The 25,337-nt window shown below is 47.4% G+C and overlaps 1 protein-coding gene across 2 annotated transcripts in view; it reads left to right on the forward strand.

Annotated features, from left to right (window-relative positions):
• LOC122537107 (LIM domain only protein 3-like) overlaps nt 1-22,213 on the forward strand; it is a 72,433-nt gene extending 50,220 nt beyond the window's left edge. The window contains exons 5-7 of one of the 2 annotated variants that reach the window (XM_043670061.1): nt 12,562-12,718; nt 14,559-14,630; nt 20,105-22,213. In XM_043670061.1, coding sequence (XP_043525996.1) covers nt 12,562-12,718; nt 14,559-14,630; nt 20,105-20,260 — 385 coding nt within the window. In that variant the 3' untranslated portion in view covers nt 20,261-22,213. The remainder of the gene's footprint in view (nt 1-12,561; nt 12,719-14,558; nt 14,631-20,104) is intronic. The other variant, XM_043670062.1, reaches the window with a different exon arrangement.
• The last annotated feature ends 3,124 nt before the right edge of the window (nt 22,214-25,337 follow it).

A 25,337-nucleotide genomic window follows, 5' to 3' on the forward strand; every position in this document is an offset into this window, starting at 1 on the left:
TATGAACGAGCTCGAAGGAAACACAATCTCGCAATTCACAACGTCGATTTTTTTTTTTCAAACTTCAAAATTTCCCACTGTGTTATTTCGAAATATGAAATGATGCGTGCAGAGAAACGAAAACTGACGTTTATATCGTTTTGTTAGGGGGAGAAAAAAAAAAGAGAGAGAAAGGGGAAAAAAACAAACAAGGGGAAACAATACGTATAAATTACATTCGCACCAGCTGTCAATTCGAGCGGTGATATTAGCGGATCGCAGCGTTCTCCAGCAGCGATACGATAGACGGCGTGGAAAAGTAGTGAAACGATCGCCGAGGGTGACGGGGGTGGGGCCGAACGAGTGCTGTGTGCGTGTCGGGGCGTGCGTGCGGTATGAAGCGCGCACGACAGAATAATTAACGAAACATCAAATTCCGTTAAACGCGGGAAATTAATCGAGCAAACACGAAATTAGCTGAAGCGGACGGTAGATACGCGGGTGTATACGCGCGGAGGCCGCCGCACACCCACGCACGCCCCATATTATACACACAGATAGACGCGCGTATTTGCGTTACGTGGTCGCCGATAAAACGATACCGAAATTGCCGCACCGCGGTGAATGTCGTTATAGAAATTAATGCGATTTCCCTCGGGCTATCTACCTTCTCCCACCCCGCCCCCCCCCACTCGCCTACCCGCCCCGCTTAGATTTACTATAACCATAATCGAAATATAATCGAGTGCATCCGCGATGCGTGACGCGTGAAACGCGACTCTTCGTGTGTTCGTGCACATCGTGTGTAGTCGTCGCGCCGCTGTTGCTCGTTGCGTCCTGTTGTATCCCGTTGCGAAATTCCTTTCGATGCGTCACGCTGTAAACGTGAGCCCAGGATGGTCGCAGCTTATGCGCGCAACGGTCGCGGACCACGGACGCGTCCGGCGTTGCGAGCCTCGTGTTTTACAAACATTTGTTTTCATGCAGCGGCGTGCATACACGCGTTTATAAACAACGCGCGGCGTGCCGCGAAATGTAATTCTTTTTCCCCCCTGGCGCATGACTCGGCATCGGCCGAGCCAATTACGAAAAACGGCCGACCGCGGCGATGCCACGACGCGTACCGGTTTCTCGGCGACATTGCCGGAGCGAAACATGGTCCGAGTTTTGTAATTGAAGTCTTTGGGAAAGTAACGAGGACGCGCGATAACCAGCAGCGGAAAAAACAGAGTATGAGAGACACGCATTGCGTGTCAGATGTAAACGTTGATTAACTCGACGCGCGTGACGCGTAAAGTTCGATGATACGCAGAAACGCGGCCTCTACCGCGACGAAAGGGAACTTTGATCGCGAATTAGTTTCGCGAAACTATGCGACGAACCCTTTAACAGCCAGCGTGCGATAATGCATCGACGGGGGGAGGGAGGAGCGAATTTACGTTTGTCCGCTAAGCGAATTCTTCGAAAAGCGGCGGTGGGTGCAGCCGCTGGCGAATCGAATACGAGAGCCAATAAATAATGAGAGCGCGGGAGATCGGCCGCGCTCTGGCGCGTGACCGTCGATAAAATAATAATTACCGGCGACAATGCGCCCGGTACAAATTGCCCGTTAATTTTTGCCGATAAACATTCGTAAGCCCCGCGTAGAAGCGAAAACCGTATGCACGCGACGCGTAAATAATGGTGAAAATACGATCACGAAAAGCGCGTGTACCTCTACCCCGACGCGTTCGATGTGCGCGTGGCGTGCGTGCTTGTATTCGTATATCTGGAGGTTAGCCTCGGCGTAAATATCGCTAGACAATAATTTCGGGTGGTTATTAGCGATAATAAAATGCCAATTTATCGAACGACGCTGCCTCTCCCATCGAGCTGCGCGATTTATAATCCGCGTTCTCGATGATTCGTCACGATGATATGTCGCGCGTCACTGGTCGGACAATGGAGGGAAAAAATGTTGCGTTTGTGCTTTCTCGCGCGCGTTTCGCGGAATGGAAGAATCGCGAATCGAAGGTTCCGTTTAAACGGGACGGGACGTTTGTACAGCTGCTCATTATGGAGTGATAAGCCAACAGGGCGAAACAATGCGGCGCCACGTCGTCTGTCTCGGGCAGGTCACAATGAAACTAAGGCGCAATCCGAAGTCCCGTTCCTCTGTGTGACACATTGGTTTCTGAGTTACCGAGCGTCTGTGTCAGACACCCCGTATCTAGTGGGCTGCAACGGAGTCAGACGACTCCGGTATAATATCACTTGTCACGTCCAACGTCAGTTCGGGAACCTAGACCATTCGGTTTGCTATACGGTTGCAATGACGCTGTAGCTTGTAGCTAAGCGAGCGTGTAGCTCGCGCCGTTCTCACGTGACAGCTTGTCCGTTCGGTCCGTTTCGTCGGCGCACAGTCGCAAAGGAAACAATATTCGTGGAACGTCGATGATACCTTCCAACTACCTAGCTAATTACGTTCTCTACATTCTGAAACGAAAGTTACAGACGTATATAAACGCTTTTCACGCGCGCCGACGTCGGGTCGACGAAGAGAGGGCCTCTCTTGCAAAAGACGTATCACATAAAGGTAGATCGCGATAATAGATCGCCGTCCATCGTGGCAACTTTTGAGAAGTTGCCACCGGGAGCAGCTTGCGACACACTGGCACAGGCGTATACCTCGTGGGTTTCAGTGTCCCGTCCAGTGCATCAATTTCAACTTTACTCGCTGTCTCCCTGCCTTTTTTAGAAGACGCATTTTCTTCCACTTAACTTTCCCCGGCGATAAGGGGCAAGCTCGACGTCGTCGACGATGTCGAGAGGAACGAGAAAGAGAAAGAAAGAGAGAGAGAGAGAGAGAGAGAGAGAGAGAACGAGGGCCAGGGGCTCGCCCGAACGCGTGCAAAGTAAAGTTGTTCTTTAGTTCGTTAGGTCGGATCTACCGACAACCAGGGGTGGTTGCTTTTCCGCTTTACTTATGAGACACGAAGGTGAAGAGATAACCTACCGGCATTATTCACCGCCGAGTGAGGGAAGGAGCTGTGGTTGTTACAGCCGAGTTTAAGGATTCGCCGATGGCAACCTGCTGACGTAACATACAATTTGATCAGCCCTTGCTTCCCTATGTCTTCCCTTGCCAAAATCGTTATAGGTAGAAGATTGCACCGTAGGAGCCTGCGTGTAATTTTATACATCTGACAAGATGCGAGTGAATCTTTCGTTCGTTTGCATTTTTTCACTTTTACCATAACAAAAAATTGAGTTAAAGAAGGAAAAAATTGAACGTGATGCGGAAGCAACTGCTCAATTTTGGTTTCAATAGTACGAAGAAGCTCTCATTCGAACCTGGTTTGTCTGGATCGGTGTCGATATAAAACGATTGTCAAAGTTTGTGGTTATAGACGAGCCGAGGTAGTTTTTGTTTCGTACGGTTGGCACTGTCATTATGATCTCGTTAAAGAGAAAGTTTTGCACAGCTCATCACAAGGGTAAAAGAGGATGCCCAAGGGCCAGTCTATGGATGGCCGTTCTCTTCGAGGGTACAGGATGGATTCGAACTCCCAAGGGTGAAATGGCTCATTCCGACGCACTTATCCGGCGCACGCCGTAGATAACCATAGATTAATGGGGCTTGGAGACTCGAGAAACGGACGGAAAAGAGACGAACGAACGAGAGTCGAAGGACGGGTGAAAGGGAATGAAGGACCAAGGGCGAAAGCGAGTAAAGACATGTGTCACGGAAAAAAAAAAGAGGAACGAAGAAAACTCTATCCGACTCTATAAGAGAGGGGCGTTATACCTTACTCGGCGTCCTAAGCTGATTTATTGTTTATTGAGAAATATGGCCGTTACTTCGCTCCTAAGAATTAACTCTCTTTTTCTCTCCTTTCATCTCGAACCATTCGGTCGACTTCCATCGGGCAGAACGGCGAAAGAAGGAGCGTGACGAAAAAGGAAGGAGGGAAACTGTTGTCGTTATTTTTACCATTCGTGTCGAGCAGCCCTGAAGCAGACTGGAATCGATACAATCGAACGATATTTGTCCGCCAACTTTCAGCGGGGATTAAATTTTCACCGATTATTAGATAATGCTGTATTAATGCTCAGACTATATACAGTCTTTGAAACTCCACCAGCTTTACGCCAAGTTGATGGACTTTGCTTAATGCAAAGCCGACCCACAGAAAGGATTAGGCTAGCTAAACCCACTACCAGAACTCTCTCTCTCTCTCCCTCTCTCTCTCTCTCTCTCTCTCATCATCTCTTGCTGTTTCTCCCCTCTAGGATATTCAGAATATTCAGTTATCAAGAGCTACCGGTCAGAAGGAGGTACCGGCTAGAAGTCAAACAAGCTGCCCCAAGCGAGATAAGACTGTTAGTCAGACCTGTAAGTTACCGGATGACGAGCTCATCCCGTGTATCTTTTTCTTTTTTTCAAGCGATTCCAGCGATTCGAGGAAACGAACGACACGCACGAGTCCCGATAATTCGCTCCCCCGCGATTGGTCATGCGTTTCGCTCCGTGACAATAAACCACGGTTCACGCACACACGTTAACTCGGGCGAAGAAACTTTGCGGCATGGTTTCTGCCCACCTAACTCCGAACAAGATTTGGTAATTAAACCGTGGCCTGTGCAACTTTGAATTATGCGTGTTCACGGTCCTGCGCAGGAGAACTCTTAGGGGACCAATTTGTTGATTAAACCTTCGAAGTGTCTTGCCTTCTAATTCCAAGGCGTCTCCGTAGACTCTCGGCTTTCCCAAAAGCGTTGCGGGGTTATATTTAAAACGTCCGATGACGAAATCCCCGACTATTTCCATAGGGTTTTCATTGAAAGGACGAGTTCTCGAAGGAATCTCGATCGAGCTTACAGAAATAAACAAGGTATCTAAATCATCCGACGGATTTCATCCGGTTAAATCGGCTCCATGGATCTCTTTAATTGCGAGCTTAATTTTAGGGTCTACATTCATAACCCTTGCACGGAGAGGGTCGCATTATTCTTCCGTGGGGTGCAATTTATTAAATCCGTTCGGGAATACGCCCGATTCGTATAATGCGACGCGGATTTCGCGCCGTGCGCGTACACCGTGCGCGAAGAAGGAAAGGGGAACGGGCGAAATTTAAACGAAATTTAAACAAAGGGAAAAAAGAAAAAAAATGTAGCGATCGAATGTTTGGCGGAACGTTGGCTTTCATCATCCATTCCCGTTACACCGTGCCGCGCTTCGAGTAAATGACTCGCATGGACTGCTTTGAAATTGATTTTAACGACAGAATTAACATCGAAACAATCTACAGTTTCCGATAGAATTACGTGAACGATTTGGATATTTTCCAGCCAAATTACAGGAACGTCAACACCATCGTTGGTATCCCTGTCATCCACAATGCGCAACTATGCATCGTGAGGCAGAGAGGAGGGGAGGGGAGGGAGGGAGGGAGGGAGGGAGGGCAACGCCGCTCTCTTTTCGAGTGTAAAATTGAATCAGCGCTTTTTAAACGTTCCGCACGCTTACTTTTACGCGTTTCGTGCACACACGTTTCCCCGTACGTTTGATGAAAAACATAAATCGTTCGCCCGACGCTCGGGCATACGTGAAATTCTACAAACTTATCCTCGCTATTTTCGAGCGAAAATAACACCGAGCCGAGTCAAGCACAAATTGAGATACACCGTTCCTCGTCTTGCCATCGACGTAAATTACCAAAGATCATTCGGAGAGCCATCGACCATAGTCTAGACTCTAGACAAATTTGCCCGAAAGCTAGGCTCGTGAGATGACGATGAACCGAACCGGTGAAACAAAACCTGGACAATGCCCGCCGGTTACATCGACTACCGTGCGGCGTGTAGCTCGTACACTCGACAACCTCGATATTCGATCTCGAGGTGCATGGAAGATTTCGGTGTTGATAGATCAAGCATGTACTAAGCCGCTACGGGCTACTTCACTTAGGATAGGAAACTTAGGCAGCAACGTAAGTCGTGTTTAACTCCGTGGTTCTCCCCCTTAGCGGCTCGGCTCCGCCGGCTCGTAAACCAAAGTGACTTAGCGGGCCTCGGACCTCCACTTCCGGTGCACAGTCTCTCGAACGCGGCCGTCTCCCATTGGCCCGTTCAAATTAGCCGGAGTTTATCCGGAATTATGGAGTAGCGGCAGCGTACTTCTCAACGATGCTCGTCGATGAGCACGAGTGCGTGCTTGCTGGCAGATCGATCGGCTATCGGCCGGTTGCCATAATTGGCAGATTCCCTCGTTATATTCACCAATTAAGTTCTCGTCCGGCTCTGCCAAAAACTGTTTTGTCAATTTCCAGCGGGCTGAAGGACCATCGCGTTTTGTTCAGGCGTCGTTCGAAAAACAAACGAGGGAAAAAAGGAGGAAAAAGAAAAAATCGATGGCCGCCGGCCGCCGAGGGGAAGAGGACGATGTCTAGCTCCGATGCGGAGTTTACACGCGTGCGTTCCGCGCGTATGTTCCTGGCCATGCCAGCGCATTATAGTTCGTTGCCGTTAACTGGCAATTATGCAGAGTGGGAGCTTAGCCTTTCGAAATGGGCATCGATCGTGCCGGCCATCCATACGGTTATGCTGCCATATCCAGCCCAATAACGTTTCCCCGAAACGGAGATAATCGCCGGCGGTTCCTCCTCCGCCTTTCAACCGCTCGTCCTCTGTCAATGCGAAACGTTTGCCAAACATTGAAAACGCGCCGGAACGTTTCCTATCGTTCGCTTCGACTCGTAACCTAGTAGCTGTCAAAGAAAGCTGTCGTCGCGATCGACAAACTCGACTCGAGATTGACGAGCTCGGTGCTTGGAACTCAACGTCATTTACGAGAAATGAGAGCCCGCCAGGCCTTTCTCTCAGTCACCGGTGTCGCTGGTGATCCTGGAGAACTGATAAGTACCTGCTCCAGGCGAACGGCAGATTTATTGCCGAGCTTGTCGGTTAACCTCTCGCTGCCACCCTAGTTCTATCTTTACTCTCTCGCCCTTTTCACCTTTCTCTCTCTCTCTCTCTCTCCCTCCCTCTCCCTCTCTTCCTGCTTCCCCCTTTCGTTTTCTTAGTACGGTTCTTGCCCTCATCTTGTTCCGCGACCGAGAACGATTCGTACAGCCCCCCTCTCTTCTGCTTCCACCGACCGAAACTCAACTTCCGTTTTATTGGCGGAAATAATCTTTGATGTGATTGCGCTTTGCCGTGGAACTTCTTTTCTCCGACCACGATGGCAACCAAGCCGATCGATTCGCGATACGCGGGCCCGGATTCAGCTTCGACAGCCCACCAACAGCACTCTCGACCCCCCCACGCGTACTCGCGATAACGCGTTCTTTTTTCTTCTCTCGATCTCTCTTTCGAGCCGGGACTCGTTACATATTAATACGACTCGTATTAGCATAATGTCGAACAATATCAACTGGGTGAAGAAAGGAACGATAGAACGATATATATGTATATACATATATAAGAAGCTACGGAGAGTTTTCGAGAACCGAGAGATGAAATATCGCGATGATTTCTTCCCGTGGAAATAAAGATCGGCACGCTGCAATTGTTCGATAAGACGAGGCTTTGCCACGCGAAACGTGTCCGCAACAGAAATATCGCAGTTTCTACCCAGCCGATATTCAACCCCTTCGAAGCAGCAAAGCCGCCTTCCTAAAGGTATCAACGGCCCATCGTTGTCTTAATTTCCTTTGTAATCTACGTTATTAATATAGCTTAGGGACGGCGGCGCGTAATTTCACGCCGCATAGAAATTAATAGAAAGACGAATGTTTCCTCCGCGTGCTTTATACTCGGACGGAATATCAAATGAACCGACTGAATTTCTTTCGTTTGGAAAATTTTCGTTCCTCTCTTGGGGAAATATAAAGGAATTTTCCTTTCTTTGGGGGGAGGTGGAGGGGAGAGGAGGAGATGAGGAGGCGACCCCATCAGTTTCAGCCTGGTTAATTTAAAAACAAAAAGTCCGACTCCATTCGGAGTCTTGAGCCCATCGGTTCGACGTCGATGGGACGCGTGACATGACATAGAGCCCGTGAACATTTCCATGTCAGCGTGCAGCGTACGGTCGGACAATGAGTCGCGCGGATTCGAGACGTCGCGTTGTGTATTATCGAGTGGCATTCCGACGCGTCTCTGCAGCGACATTTAGATAGCGACGTCAACTGTCTACGGGGGGTAAATCTGTCTTGGAAGCAAAGGCAGCGCACTTCCCCCAAGCGGCGCGGCGCGGCGACCAGCCCTCGCTACCGAACCGAGCGAATTCACTTCTGATCGAATTAGCGCGTCACAGTTCCCTGATACCCCGACAGTCTGAATTAATTAACAGGAGAACGCACTAGGTAAGCAGCCATTATCGAAATAAAGCGGCCAGATATGAGCTGGCGTAACGAGAGATAACCTGAAGGACACGATGAATCGTCAATTTTCCGGTGTCGTGTATAAATTAACGGTCTGTTCGAAAAGACGAAAAGAGATTTCTGTCACGTCATCCTCATTTAGAATGCGACGAAATATTTCACAACGTAGCGTAGAATTTGAAAACGTGAAGGAGAAGCGCGTGATCGTTCAAAATTTAGGATTTATACACTTACTGTCTTAATTATCGTTTGCTTGTTGATACTGTGATATGTATCCTCGCACTATGAAAATAGTCCGCCTCTGTTATAATAAAAATGCATCCTCCGTTTAAGAAACGAAATCCTCGCTGTTTCTTAAACAGACAAGACTGCCTAACGTCATACCGGGCGAACGCCTCGGCACGAAGGAACAGCGTCTTGACTCCATTAACTTCACACTTAGTAACACCTTAGAAACCCTGGTGTCGGCGGAAGATCTGATTAGGGGTTCGAGTCTCTGCTAAACGCGTTAGTCTCGACTGTAGAACGTGGAGGTAGGGGTGGAGTGTACAGCTCCATCAGGTGCTAGAACGGTAGCTCTGCGAAAAGCCGAGGGTAGGGGCGTTTGAGGGCGGAGGCGGTTGTCTCTCCATAGTTTGATGCAAATTGAGTAGGAGCGCCGGCAACTACCAAGAATATAGACGCTTTCTCCGGCTCTTCTCTCGCGCGCGTAGGGATTCCGCGATCAAGTACAAAATTTATTCCCTGCAACCACCTCCACGCCGACGTTGCACCACCGCCCTTCCACCCTTCCGAGTCTCTGGCCTTGACTACCGCCGAAGTGTTGCCGTTTGGGGTTTCTCACCCCACTGCAGTACACTGCTTCGACAACTCGCTCTGTTTGCCGACGAATGTCGGGGGCTTCCTCTCCTTTCGACTTGACAACGTTCAAAGTCACGACCGGTCTCGCTAGACAACCCCTTTGCCATCGTCTTCGTTTTCCGGTTTCACCCGACACGTTAACAACAGCTATCGCAGAAAATAATTGTCGAAATTGTACAACGCTTGATGCTTATTTTCAACATATAGGAACTCGCACTGGGGCTGAGAGTTTTTCCCCCGAACGCGAACGTTGTCGCGAAACGACACCGCCGCGAAACGTTTCGGCGCCATTTAACGTCAACTAATGCCCCAAGCGTTTAAGCGTTGCATCGACGCGACGTGCAATCTATATCGCGTATCTAGTCAGAAAATCACAACACCATTATGCCACCATGTCGTTGCTTCCATCCCGCTTCCTCTCTGCCTCTGTACCACTCGTCCTCTCGCTCTAATGTTCCCTTTTTATGGTGCACGATTCGAGGCTGCCCCCGGGATCGATTTTATTTCGCACCGTGGCACTTATCGTACCCCGTTACGGTGGAGCATTGCTTTTTATGGCGGTCCATGCTAGATGTTCCGATCGCTCTTCGGTTCTCTCTCGCTATTTTCTTTCCCTTCCGCAACCTTCGCGAGCTTCTGTCTGCTTTCCTGTCGTCTCTCCTCCCCGACACAATTCCGGTGTCGCGGAATTAAAAGAATGGAAAATCAAAGGGTAATCATCGTTCGCGACGCCAGTTACCGAACGCCGACAGATGCTATCTCAATTCGTTTTTGATGACGCTAAATCATCCCCTCCGTGGAATCGATCGGTCGCGTTGCGTATCGAAAATCGTTCTACGTTTCCTTCGAACTGAACGCGAGTTAAGAATCCGCGTTCTCGCGGTATTTAATAGGAAAACCTTCACGATCACGTCATCGAGCTCGAGGATGTTTCGCCTCAAAGGCAACGCACACGCATTTTGTTACTCACGTTGCGATTGCTGACCTGGCTCGTTTCAAATGCTGCAAATCCTCTGCGTATTCGTGCAGGTGGCCCGGGTAGGTGCTGAAAAAAATCACGTCTGCATTTACATAAGCGCCGGCATAAACCACTCGACAGAAATCCCGACATAAAACTCAAACAGGATCGCAGCACGGGACAGCACATCCGTTGAATACGCAATGTCCGTATGTACGCAATGTACATTGTCCTTCTCCCCCTCCAAAAAAAAAAAAAATGCTTTTATTATTCACCGCTGAATTACGATACTAAGATACACCTCCTACGTTTACACCTACGCGATATTTATACGTGCGTAGTCTTCAAACTTTGAGCATTCAACGAATGGAAAATATTGTCAGATATTAAATTTAAATGTAAATAAATAAAATTAAATAAAATTTAATATAACTATGATATTCCTTTGTATTCTTGTCTCGAACATCGAAATGCAAAAGCATGAGCAGATCATATTTACATTTTTGCAAATCGAATTCATCCTCTCACAGATCAAATTCACTCTTTTGCAAATCAAGTTTTTCTACAAATTTGTCTTCTTAAGCTAGTGTAATGAAAATCAAATTCAATGTAAAGATATTATTCCGAAATAAAATTTTATTACATGTATGTGATAATATTGAAATAAAAAATACTTATTTGACATTAAAATTTTTTATATATACGTATGTAGATTTGTCAATAACGATTCGCCTGCCGCTGTGCGGAGTACTTAATTATGACAATCTGCAGGAGTGATAATTGCAACAGAATGATTAATAGCATCTATTAAATGTTCATGGTTCGAAGGATCAGCCAAACTATATCTTACACAAAGAGTAATTTTTGAGAAAAATAAACTTCTTCAATAGGGAGAGTATGGTGGTAGAAACAATAAAATGTGTAACTTCACTTTCGACTCATCCACAAAATGAATTTGATTTGCAAAAAGATGAATTTATAGTGCAAGAAGGTGAATATGACCTACAAACGAGTTAAATTTGGAGTTCAAAACCTGTACAAAGATATCAGAGAGGTTAGACAGCAGGAAACCAAAGCTCGAAATTCATTCTTAATACCGAAATAGTATTATATTTCACGATTGTGCGTTATATAATCGTGCAATACAGAGTGGAATGAAATAACGAGAACGACAGTTTTACTCTTGGAAGACAAATCGCGGGAATAACTGCGGTTCGTCATCCTGACGGTCGATACGAAGTACGTATAACACTTTGAGAGCGATGTTCACGGCACCTGACGAGAATATCAAGCCGTCGCGGTATCCTGACAAAACGATTTTCGAGTCCCTCGTGGATCCAGCGAGGATCTATTGTGCCTGTTGGAAGCACCAGCCCGTCCCTCGTGATCCTCGTTTTCCAAGGTTCTTTAGCATTTCCGGCGTATCGTCCTTTATGCGGACATCCCAGAATCCGGCGCCCCGTTCTCTCCCGCGGTTACAGAAAAAATTGACTTTTAAGCCGGCAATAAAACGGAAAAATGCGAAATCTTTGATTTTAGTGGCGCCTCTTCCACGCGTCCCCTTTGCCGCCCGCTCGGGCGACAGTTGGTCGATGCGTATAACCCTCGCGGGCAACCTTATTTCTCTTATATCGCAAGCCAAGCACGTTCGTACTTCGCCACCGTTTCGAAATCTGCGTTTCCATGTATATACATATCGCACACCGCGTAGGATCAGTGGAAAATACCGTGGATTTCATTCGTTGAATTTTAAAGCACAGTTACCGCGATGCTGCGCTTTATCAGAACGCTATCGAATTATAATATATATACTATATGGATGTTCGTGGTTTACAAAAGTCGCGGTATCGACGCGTTAAAAAAAAAAAAAAAAAAAAAAAAAAGAAAACGAAACGCGAGAAGTTGGCAGGGAAGAGTTCGAGGAGACGCGTGAATACTATTGGCGGGTCGTTAGAAGAGATTTCGATTCCGGTGTTCAACGTCTGCGATGGGGAGACGCAGGAAAGAAGGTTAGAGCCGAGAAAAGGACTCGACGGTAATCCAGGTACGAACGTAGCGTCTGCGAATCGGGTGGAAATTTACATTTAAAGGACCTCGAAAGACACTCTCGGAAGAAGCTACCGGTGGCGTTTCGCCGCTTGTTTTTATTTTCTCGCAATTTCCTCGACGGAGCAGAACGGAAAACGATCTTAAAAGGAATTAGCACGCTTTACTACCCCGCCTATCTCCCCGACAACTCTTAGCACGGAATTTCTTCGGGAGCCTCTGCCACTTTCCAGCCTCGTCATACCGATCCACGCGACGCACCTCCCACGTCGCATTAATAAAATACGAAAACGAATGTTTCGCAAAAAAACAAAAGAAATTAAAGTGACTCTCTCTTTCTTCCTTTGTTCGCAGATTTTGCATAGGGGACAAGTTCTTCCTGTGCGAGAACAAAATCCTGTGCGAGAGCGACTACGAGGAGAGACTGGTTTTTGCAAACATGGCGGTACATCCTCCGTCGACCGCGACGCTGGCGCACATCAAGAGACAAGTGATTCATCTTCAACCACAGGTAATGAAACTCAATGCCTTTGAGTTTTTAAACGCTTTTCGTAACCACGCGTCACGCGCCACGGTCGTCGATTATGCCTACGCCCCGCGATCTACATAATCCTCTGGAATACCGGTTGACATCCTTTGACAAGCGATACCGCTATAAACGCGTGCTCGATATCCCCGCGATATCCGTCGCAAATACGTACGCTGACCATGCAAGCGTATCGCTTTCCCGCGTGACGTAGTCGAGCCTCCCGGAGAGAATCTGCCGGTGAGAAGAGACTACGACCGTCGGATATCTTCCGTAAGGTTCAAAACTCCTTAAGACGTAACCCCTTAAGATGGGTTAAAGTGGCAGGTCGCTCGTCCTGACCCTCTTGACAACAAAGGACTCCCCCGGGGGGCTTCAGCTATGCTTTACCACCCCGCCATCATCTTACGAGTTAGGATATCGCGTGTCCTTATTAATTAAGCTCGTCCGTTAAGCAAGCCTCATCGCATACCGTAACGATCCGCCGTCTTCGCCGGGACTGGAACGTGCGAAAGAATTTACTCTTTGAATAAGGGATTCGCCGACGCGCTTAAGTGGAATTACCGGGCTGAAATGCGCGCATCCGTTAAAGAACTCTTCGTCGCGAAAAGTTTTCAAACACGACGATCGCGCTGGAATTATAAAGATGTTCGATCGATATAGATGAGAATGCATCAGGATAGATACAAAGTGGAATTTCAGGTATGCTGGTCGAGATGAAATTAAATAAAAAAGAAAATCGATAGATTCTTCGCCTTTCGGCTCTTATTTTGTTAAATATCGTTGAAAATGCCTCTCGATAATCGTGGAGGACGACGACTTTACTCTACAAGTTGGAATTATAAACTCGTCGTCTGGTTAAGCCGTTTGGGTTTCTTGATTATCTTAAGACAACAGCCGTGCTTCGAAACAATATCTTAAGCTCTCGCCGCGGACTTTGCCCTGTCTGACCCAACGAGGATCCGATCTACTTAATCCGACCTCCGTCTTGCAAGGATGTTTACGTCCCTCTGCATGCTGGCGTCACGTACCGTAATTTACCAAGTGCAATATTTACCGATCAACTACCAGCCGACTCGCTCAAATGTCTCAGTAACCACGACTGATAAATATCTCAACATCGTTGCAACGCCATTTACGTGTTTTACGTAAGCGGAGCTGCCTATGGTCTCATCGACTTCCTATAACGTGTTACCTAAAACCTGAAGACTTTAAGTCAGATCAATTCACGTACGCGGAGATTGGTCCGTTTACACATTTATAGCATTGGCACTATTCCCATTTTCCTTTAATATTCAAGACCTCTTTAACGTTCAATCAACAAAAATCAAAATTTGTTCTCAATTCCCTTCCTTAATCTTCGGAAGTACGAAGTAAAGTATTGAAGCGCATAAAATTTTGATCGGGCGCAAATTAAAATTTCAGTCACTTAAGCTTGTGCGAAATCTAAAGCCAAATCTAGTATTAAGTAGCCCGGTATAATTATTCTGCCGCGCAGTTTCGCGGCGAACGTGTCGAAAAGTCAGAGGCGAGAACGAAATCCTTCGAAATCGACTTTCTCCGCCAATCGCTTCGGTTTTTTAGCAAACCCAGTCTTAATAGAGCGCCCCGCGTTCATAGAACGAACGATTCGCATAATTGCTGGCAAGTATCGTTAACGAAGTTTCAAGACAAACTTTTTAAGAGTGGTCGAAGAGGCTAGATTGCCGGTGCACACGCTCGAATTGTACGCATGCACAGAATAACGAGGTCCCCGGCTCCCGATGATATCAGACTCGGCAACGTGTACTACTTATAATATGTAAATTTTCTCCCCTTCTCCTAGAACCGGTTCTGCCAGGGAGCTGCGTGTAATTCAGGGGTTGCTAACCCTTGCGACTCTATTTCTACACACCACGTAAGTGTTCATGTTCACCGGCGGCTGCCTACCGCCGTGCTGCGTCCTTCCTTCGTTTCCGTTGTGCGTGAGCACTCGCTTCTCGTGCGTGAGTGTTTAGTTCAATTAATATCAGTTTGCACGTACGGCTCGCTGCGAAATCCGTTGTCGCGTTGAACGGAAAAAACCAACCGACACGTTTGGTCGGCGAAACGAGGACGAAGAGAAATCACGTGCGAAAGTAGAACCGGTCAACGATTGTTTCTCGCCTACCGTGGAAAAGGAAGAAACACATCGCGCGCTACGTTTGAACGCATAAATCGCGCTGTCGCGTCGCGATTTTTTTCCTTTTCTTCCGTTCTCTCGACACGCAATGATACGACTGAAACGACTCCGACGTCGCCAAGCAAACGCTTGAAAAAGCGTCAGAGCTGCAAAAAATCGCGATCTCGCGCGTTTTTCACGATTCCAGCGCCATCGATGGACTCGTGGTAATATCGATTTCATCCGAGAGGGGGGGATTTGCGTCTCGGAGGGTTATAAATGACCGATGCCGTGAAATAACGGGCTGGCAGACTAATGCCAATAATCGACGCGGCATGCTAATGTAGTTTGCGCATCTATTACGCTAAGCCTGACGGATCCCTCTTGACATGTCGTTCCTGGAGCGTGAATACCTTCGATCGCAGAGAACGCCCCGAAGGTGTCTGCCCGCGACATCCACGGCCGTTCTATTTCCTCTGGTGAATGTCATTCTGACATTTAGCATCTGAATGGAAAAGACAATCGCTCGAGACAGCTGGTCTCCGGTGCGGGTTTGACGCGGCGGTGAGATAACGTCAGGTGGTCCGAGTCGTTTCGCTACGCGGTGTTTCTCATTTAAGTGTCACGAATCAACCACGTTCAGATTAGAAATCAAGATTGTCGTTGACGATCCTAACTCTCCCGAAACCGATACGAAACGCGTAGAAACGCCGCCTGATTTTATTGCGACAATATGAGCACAAACGAGACAGATTCCTCGAAGAGTGCGCGTTTCGCTCGCGCGAAACGCGTAATGATCGTGGGAACGGATTAGGCGGAAACGGCGATCAACAGGAGTTAGGAAGGAAAGGATAATTCGACCCTTGGAACAGCCGGCGGCTCGTTGGTGGAATTAAACGTCGCGAAGGAATGCAAAGTGGCCGTGCTATCTCGACTTGACAAAATCAAGAGCAAAGGAGGGGAGCAAGGGGGAGGGGGAGGAGAAGGAGGCGTTAAGATTCTTAAAAACCGCGAAGAGGGTGAGAGTCCCGGTCGTAGCAGCTGCCAACCCCTGACGCTTCTCCTTAAGCCGTGGGCTATGGGAATGGCGGAGTTGCCCCGGCCGAACCGAGGTGGAAGGTAGTTTTTCTGATTGCCTGAGAACGGACAGCTGTCCCAATCTTTCTCTCGGCTATAGCAACCGAGCGAGCTCTCTCGGCAGGATCTCATCGGCTCTTGTAAATAACGCCTGACCGTGCGCCGTTTACGAATAACTCGAGTGTGCCAAGCGATCCTAGGTAAACCGGCAACCGGCCAGTGGGAAAAGGAGGAAGAAGGAATGGAAAAAAATACGACGGTCATCACCCTCGATAAATTCAATTACCGTGGTCCTTGTCCCTCGAGCTGTTCCATTTCTGCTCCTCTCCTCTCTTCGGCTCGCCGAGTGGAAAGGAAACGCCTCGTTGAAAGGAAGCCTCGCGCCCCCTCGTTCATCCATCAAACGCGTCACGCGGCTTTTTAAACCGCGACGTAAACGGCGACGAACCGTTCGAATTTCTAATCGATTCGCGAGATCTTTCTCTCGTCTTTTTATCGTGTCGTCTCAACGACGAGTAATCTCCCCTTTCCCACGGAGACAACGGTGTAACACGTTTAAAAATTGGCGAGAAGTCTTATTTTGATCTAATTTTCCCCTTGAGACCGGAGAGGGCGGAGAACGCGTCCGTGGGAAAGGGATAGGCCGCGTAGCGCTTGGGACGAAGAAAGAGAGAAGTGGGTGGAAGAAGAGAGAGAAGCCGCGAGAGGGTGGGAGTTCGGAACGATTATCTGAGTTTTAAAACAAACTCTCAAGTGTCTGCAAAGTCTTCTGCGAATCGGAGGGCTGAAGGGGGTGGAACTAAGGGACGGAGCAAGGAAAGCGATGGGAGGGGAGGAGAGAAGGAAGGAGGTTGCGGAAGATAATATGCTAATGCCAAGACGGAGACTACATGGGAATTTAAGAGGATCAATGTGCAGTACGAGATTCGTACGGCGAATAAGGTATTACAACGTCTTCTATACTTCTTCCAGGCGATTAGACCCTCTAAAGTTCGTGGAACGTGCACGGAGAACCTGAATTAAATTAAACTTCCGAGTATTCGTCATTCTCGTTCGACGTAGAGGCACCGAGCCATGATTCGCCGTTCGATAAAAACATTATCCACGACTCGGCTGAAATGGTAAAATTAATTTATCGCAACAACGTGAATCTTTCTGAGAAAGAAAAGAATAATGAAAGAAATAACGGAGACAAGGAACTCCTGTTGTGAGAATTCCTTCGGCGTGTGTAAGTTTTTTGTTAATGACCGTATTATTAGATTCACGGTACTTGACTACGTTTCACATAAAGCTTCCGCCTAGTCCCTTGTACAATACACGCAGAGGAAGCTCGTATGGGAAAGCCCAGCTTGCGAGCTTATGTGAGATTACGAGTTTAGTTAGGAAACAACGGAACACACTGCGTAGCCGCCATTCTCTTTTGTAACGATTATTATACGCAGCGTATGGACTTCTCTATCTGCCACGTCCACTTACGTACATCAACGACAGGAAATCTCACCCTCCCGGTCGTCAAGTTCAATCGACTGACAAAAACAACACGATCCGCATTTAGAACACGAGAAACGATCGTTAGACGTTTCGGTAGAAAGTTTTTTTTTTTTTTTTTTTTTTTTTTTCCTTTTTGAAAAAATTTTTTTTTTTTTTTTTTTTTGTTTCTCTCGTTAAAACGGCCTAATAATAGCATCTAACAATAACGCGAGCACGAGCTTCCTGTTAATTGAGAATCGTTAAGCGTGAGTCTGTATTTCAGGAGTAACTCCGGAACTCTCCGTTGGAAATCCCAAATGATGAAGCACATTAAGGAAATCCTACGCGATATAATAATCCCCGGTAAAATAGCGAGGTTCACGGCATTCTGTTCTAAATGATCCTCCTTCGATAAACGACGTGGCTAATTCTCATCTTGTGCTTCGGCCGGGCGGATAGACCGGCAAGAATCGTGGCACGGGGGCGGCGAATGGCGTGGAGGGTGGCGCTAATTTTTGCGCTTAAGAAAAGCGGCACCGTGGAGGAACTAGCTTGCACCTGGCTGTTTCCCAGCCGCGGGAGATCAACGGACAAATGACACGCGATTCTCCTAGCTCCCCGTAACCACCGACAACCCCCCGGCAACCCCCCGATGCTCCGCATTTACCGTCAGTTACAAACTGCCTTCACCTTCTCGTCGAGTCGCGATTAATGTCTTATTCGTGGGCCGAGGTGTAAAGATACATTCACGCTGGCGCAGGAAATTGCGCAATGGAGCTAATAAGATCGTCTACAGTCTACAATCCGACGAACTGAAAGAATTTCAAACGATGGACGCGTTGATGGAAATAAAATAAAACGCTAAACAGGAAGTTGGATCTGAACGATTCCAAATCTATTAACGTTGATTTGAACAAGATTGGTTTCGTGATTCAAACGCAGGTCATATTTATTGGGTTTGTATGAATCATTACGTGAAACTGGAGATGTGAAAACGCTGAAGAAAATTTTCTGTCAAAGTTATGAGAAACCTAGATACGTTCGAATGGTTTCATCTTATTGTTACAGTGCTCTGCGCCCGAAATCTGTATCTATGCAAACGAACGATTTGCAGAGCGCGTGCCGTTTGATTACAACGACGGCAGTAAATCCACCGGACAGTAATTCCTTCCCTGGCAATTGTAGATAAAACTTGAATAAGTCATAGACTTAATTTAACCCGTGGTACCGACCAACAGAGCAGTCCGGAGCCTTCCACGGAGATTTCTTAATTACGTGCGGGGTCCTAGCGAATGGGATGAGGGCGAAAAGAAACAGAGTGAAAAGCGAGGAGGAGGAAAAGAGATAAAACGGAAGGCCGTTTGTATCGAGGAGAGAGAGGAAGGAAGAAAGACGGTGGCGGGTCCTCGCCGGCTCGCGAAAAGTTAAAAAGGGTTCTCGTTGCGGCAAGGAGATTTAGAAATTCCACCCGGGGAGAGAAAGTCGCCCTCTTGCAACGGTGATAAAGCATTTCTTCGGCGGTGCTTTGTCATTTTTATCATAATTATTTACGGGTTAATTACTGGCGGCCGCTGGCCCGTGTGAATTTTTCTCTGTCAGTTGCACCTTAGACTTTCCAATTAAAAACGCGCTACATAATTCAAACGTTTCCCTTTAAAGGCTGTATCATGTTCGAAAGAATTATTAAACAGCCTTTATTTTTCTTTCCCCAACGCACCCTCCCTCTGCCCGCCTGACTGTTCAACCACTTTGTGGACACGAAAGTTCGCCGCGCATGAGGGAAAATCATGAGAATGGCAGGCTCGTTCATCGCGCGAAAGTTAGCATGATCAACTTGCCAAGTAAAATCATGGTAAGGGTGGATCTCGTCAGCAGGGGCTGCTGCCACAGCACGGTCTGCCGAATTTTAAGCCTGTATAATTTAACACCTTTGCCGGCGAAACTAAGAGAAACTGATGGTGAAGGGAACAACGGAGCTAGAAATACGAAGTTTGAAGTTTTCAACAGCACTTATCTATCCTAGCGGCATCTCTCGTTCCCCGCTCGGTGTCCTCACCGCCTATCGCCACGTGCACTCTTTCTCCCTTCCTCTCGCTATCGTCCCGATGATTATATGCCTCGCAGATAGAGACGGCTGGTGAAGGCCGTGGTGAAGGGGAAGGGACAGAAGTAGAAAGAGAGGATATCGAGTGGGAAAAGACGGGAGGGACGAGCGGAAACGCCCAAGTTGCGTTGCTACGTCTGAGCTGAGATACAAGTTCTCGTTCTTCTGGCCTTTTGTTTTTGGAGTAGAATCGGTAGAGAGACGGTGGAGAACGGGAACAAGAACACCGTGTCTAAAACGAATTCGTTAGTGGCATCAACCCCTTTCGCTGCGCGGAAAGATGCCATCCCTCCCTCCGAATTTCAAGTCTCTGTCGTGAATAATTGCCCGAATCAGATTAAGCCGTTGCCCGGTCGATTGATTGCGAATGTAATTAGAACGCTACGAGTTTCTATCCACCTTAGATCCGTCTAGGTTTAAGAAAGCTTTGAAATTGTATTCTACCGCGGAGGAGATGATTTTAACGCTAGAACTACCAGAGTTGTGGTTCAATATCGTAACTGCGTACATATATACGTTGTACCGCGATCCGTTCGAATTTTTCGTGCACGTTGTAACTTTGAGAATTTCTATGTTTCAGATTATGTCGCCGAGCCCGCAGAGATCAGTTAACGGGGAGACAACCCATAACCACAATGGCTACGCAGCGCCAGCGAGCTCCAGTGCCCATAACATTCTAACCTCCATGAATAATTTAAACGGTATCAATGCACAAACGCCTTACGATACCAAATGACAAACGAAGTAAGCGCCGACGCGTCGTATCGATCGTATCACAAATGCGTTGCCAAATTCGTTTAACGACACGGACGTCTTTTATCATTATTACCGCTATCGTAGTGACACTCGGATCGTTTGCTCGTTACTGGGGGTCTCAAAAGTCTGCTTGCACAACGCTCGAGGTTCGTTGTTCGAACAACAACCACGAGCGGCCGTTTTAACGACCGTATTCACGAACTTTCGTAAAATCACGCGTAGAAACAAACGTTGAACACGCAATTTCCAATGGCGACTTCTGTTTCTCGAAAATTTATTAGGTGGTACTCTTTCGAAACGGGTGCCTGTTACGTCGTATTAATTTCATCCAGAGGAAAATTCGAATTTTCCGCAGAAAAAAATTAAATCGTTACTAGATGAGGAATGTACACCGTCAAAAGGTTACATTTTATACTCGTGACGTAGTAGGTGATCAGACTCTGAAGACTGTACGAGTCGACACGAGTGGAACCATTGGTGCTGTTTAGAAGTTTAATTGTTCGAATTTCGCAGTCTAACTCTTGAAAGATAACGTAAAAATCGACGACGAGACGGAGCGAAGTGGCCAGCGTAGAGAGGAGCAGGGAAGAGATAGACAGAGACAAAGAGAGAAAAAGGGGTTGGAGCTGGATGAGGTTAGAGGCGCGCGAGGAAACAATGCCGGGTAAACCGAATGCTCAGGGGTGATCAAAGTTTGGCCGTTCTTGTAGTCGACTTTGCTGTCCGCTGCGGGCAACGCCGGTAAATCTAGCTTTACCGGACTACCGGACCAACGGACTACTACTACCGGAGGTAGAACTGGAGGAACGGCCAAACCGAATGAAATTGGTGAGCGAAGTCGGCCTGGCAGATCGAATCGGTAGCTCTGGCCTTCGCCATCCAAACCAGCCAGAGCCAACCTCGCCACCTCACCCCACTCCCCCTCCCCGCCCTCTTGGGGCTCATACGTTAGGGGTGACTTAAGCATTGTTTCAACTTCGAATTCTCCCCGGTAGAGGAGGCAGATTGATGTCGCGAACTTTTCCGTTGCCTTATTTGCGAGTCAGATAACGAGGCTGAGTTATGCCGAAAGTTCTCTCTTTCTCTCGGATTGGCCGGGAGCCGCTATCAGAAACGAGCAGACCGGCCGAAGAAAATGTTTTATTTCCTCGATGGCATACGCTCCGGAGATTTGTCGGTGGCACGCCTCCGGAAAAGAGTTTTTCGCGATCGCTCGAAACGATAATAGGCTTACGCCTGTCGGATACGATAATTTTCGCGGGGGAACGGATACTCCTCCAAACGGAGAGAGCAGATACGACTACGATTCCTTGCAAGTTCGATCGCTTCACTTGTCGACCCGATTACATGTAATATTTTATCGCGTATTATTTCGGCGAAGATATTCGCGAACGAGCGAACAAGCCTACGATCGTCCTCCATCGAGGTTCTCCATCGAAACGATCTTTCTGTTCTCGTATTTTCTAAGAATAACGAATACTTCCACGATACTCTGCGATTTTACGAGTGCGCGCGTAGTTCCTAACGCTTGAGCGTCTTTGGGACGAAAAGTGACGAAACGTAACGATCAGTAAAAAGAGAGAGAAGAAAAAAAAAAAGAAAAACGAAAACCCATATTGTCTCGTACGACTACTAACCGATTGTCTAACCAAATTAACTCGCATAGATTAGTAGCGATCTGTGGTAGGCGATCTCTAGTCACACACTATCGTTACCTACATCATCAAGTATGTGCTCCATCGACGTGCATTGTAACCAAGCTGCTTGTCTAACAGGGAAATCCATTTCGTCTTAAATCGCTATCTACGATGCATGTAAAATCTTTGAAACGAGAATACGTAAGGAAGTGTGTACGTTTGCTAGTATAGATATGTTTTGTATCATAGTTCTATCATAGAAATATTAATTAAAATAAAATTACTGTTTCGATGTTGACAGCCGTGTAGTTCTATACCATCCTATACCCTCCCCGATATTGATTTCGCGACTGCGAAGTCAATGCTTTGTAACACATCTTCGCATCGGTTGCCGCTGCCTCGGAGATTTTCCCTGCGTTTCTCGCATCCTTCGCGCTTCCTCTGAATTATTTAAGACCGCTACGTGATTGGCCGACAAATCCGCTATGCCTCAATAATTTACCAATCATACGCGGTCCTTTGTGTTTTATACGCCACGTTTCGAATAAATCGCATTGCGTATTCAGGAGAGCGGGATCCAACTCTATTCGACTGTGAACGCGAACCCTCGAGAACAAAAAAAAAAGAAAAGAAGAAAAAAGCGGATGTGAAGCGACGACCTCTAGGATATGAGAAATCGAAAAAACGAACGATCTCTAAGAGTCTACTCGAAAATCTACGATGAGACACGTCGCGTTCTATAAATAATTTCCTTTCTCTTTTCAACGGAGAATTTCTCGACTCGATCGCGACGAAACAACGGCTATAAAACACAGTCTGATTTCGTAAGAGGGACCGTTTATCTGGAATCGAAGGACCGAGGCAAGTAAACTAAGCGGGAAACGGGTGGTGGAAAGGGCGAGCATTCGATGTAAATTGGCAATTTTTCTCGTGCCGCCTACGATAATCATTGGCAATTAGACCCGCAGCCGATAAATCTTATTTATGGCCGTGATTATCCGCGGCGCACCTAGCTGCTCGAAGGTTCGTCTAACTATAAAACCCTTCCCCGGCTGGCTCTAATTGGTCGGCGATTATTCCTGTTTGTACAAAATGTCGGCACAAACGCCACTTTACTTCGTCGCGAGTACAGAGGCGAAACTTCCTGCTGAATCGCGTGGACCGATTTAATGCGCGCGAATCACGGATACCAGCGAACAACTTAACCAAATGTGGCTTTCTCGCCGTTGTTAACTTAAAGGCATATTAGATTGTATTTATTACAACAAACATCGAAGATCAATATTTCAAATCAAACGACGACACGATTCTCGAAAATCTAGCGTACCACGATGTTTCTGTAAAAGTACCTGTCGGCTAAAATTTCAAATGATAAAATTGAAACACCAGATAGAAAAGCATATCACGTTGGAGAACAGGAATATATATATATATATAAATACATTTTGTAGCCATGGTACGCTTAGTTGATTTAAAATAATTTCGAACGAGATATTTTTCTTGGCGACAATGATAAACGTTAATAGCCCGTCTGGTTATATTTTTCTACGGATACGCGTAGCACGGACAAAAGCACGGATGAGAACGCGGCGCGGTGGATAGCCGGTGGTAGCTGGCCGAAAATCGTATTCCATCCGTTGAGCGTGATTAAAAGGGAAGAACGTATGCGTCGCGGCCCTCTCGCGGTCCTTGAAACAATATTATTATTAAAAGCTTTGCGCGGTGCCCGGTGATCCACGTGAGTCGACGGAATGACGAAAAGAGTGGTGGACGCCGGCCGGCGCAAGAGGAGAGGAGAAGGCCAGGCCGACACGGCAAGGTAGGGACAGAGGGTGGCCTGGGAGAGGGTCCGGCGACGAAACAGCGATTAATTAAAAGAGCAAAAACTGTTTTCATAAAATTCATTTGCGGAAATATGCGCCGACTGAAATAATATCCGGCCGATGAGCGCGCGTGTCCAGCCTCGGCCCCCGGTGTTCACGGGGACGCGGATGCTCGGAGTGAAAAACCGACGCGAATAAAAATGAAGGCTGGGCGAAATGCGAAAGTTTTCGCATTTTTTTACGTTCGCCCAGCGGACCGTGTGGTATACGTTATCGCGCGCTTCTGTGTGAGTGACTACGTTTATTCTCTCTTGACCCGGCATCGTAAGCGTATCGCGCGTACACCGGTTACAAAGCAACCAATCTTCTCTGTCTTTTCCTTCTTTTCTCTGTCCCTACCCTCGACCCTCTCGCACAACCGACCATCGCCCACCGTCACCGTCTCTCCGCTCCGTTCCGTTCCTATTGCTCGTTCTTTCTCCTTTGTTTGCCACATTTCCCTCGTTCCCGCTTTCATTCAATCTCACAGCCGTTCAGTCATAAAAATATTTCTACGCCTTCCTGGATACTTTTTTCTTTCCTTCCTCGTGCCACACCTTGCCACACTTCCCCCGACCTGTTTGGCCCTGCCACCCTTCGGCGGCGTGCTCCCGCTCCTATTATTCTCGAGGACTAGAAGCGGCGCGAAGTGTGATTTAAACGCGCGTAAAAGCAGCCGTTAAAAGGCGAGAAAACTCCTTAACTCCCCCTGCTTTGATTGGCCAACTCGGTTTATTAAAACGCCCTCGGCGATATTACATATTTTTCTTCTCGCTTGAACCGGGCCACTTCAATGTTACTGTACACCTCCCCCTTTCACCCTCGACCCGTTGCCCTGTCCTTTCGTACTCTTTGTCGAGCTATAAGACTGGCTGCTCAAATAACCGTTCTCTCTTCCTCAGTTTCTTTTCTTTATCGCCCACCTCTCCGAGCCACCTTCCGGCAGTGTCTTACTACACGCCTCGAAGAAGTTTCTTTCCTCCCCCGGTTTTCTACCGTGCAACGAGCATCTTTCAACCCCTTCTAAATGATATCCTCGTAGAATGACGAGTGGAAAGAGTACAAGAATCGTCGAAGGGAAAAATCACGCGAAAGAAAATTGCATGCTCGGAACGTAAGCGAGAAGCGTCACGGAATCGAGCGACGTGCATTCAGATCGCGTTGATGCAATTTCCCCTGCACGTGCGAACGCGATAGTACCTCGCTCGTAAATCAGCGCGAACCGCAAGATCGAAAGTAGACATCAAGATAAAGCGAGACAGTACAGCTGGATTCCCTTTTGTAATATTAATTAATAAGGCAACTTCCGTGGAACGAGATACTTGCTGCTAATTAAGAAATACCTAGCGAGCGCTCTTTTCCAACGCAGGGGCGAGGAAGCGGAAAAGCAAGAGGTAGAAATTCCACATTGCTCTGGCACCCTTGGAACGAGGTAAACTTAATCCTCGGCCAAGTTAAACCAACTGTTAAGCTTTTCATTAGGTATGCTAAAATGAGCACGCGAAGAAAGCGCCGATCAAGAAGCCTTATTATGCCTTTTCCCCTGATTTCTTTTTTT

The sequence above is a fragment of the Frieseomelitta varia genome, unplaced genomic scaffold (genome assembly GCF_011392965.1).
Source record: "Frieseomelitta varia isolate USP_RPSP 00005682 unplaced genomic scaffold, Fvar_1.2 scaffold_886, whole genome shotgun sequence".
Classification (NCBI taxonomy): Eukaryota; Metazoa; Arthropoda; class Insecta; order Hymenoptera; family Apidae; genus Frieseomelitta; species Frieseomelitta varia.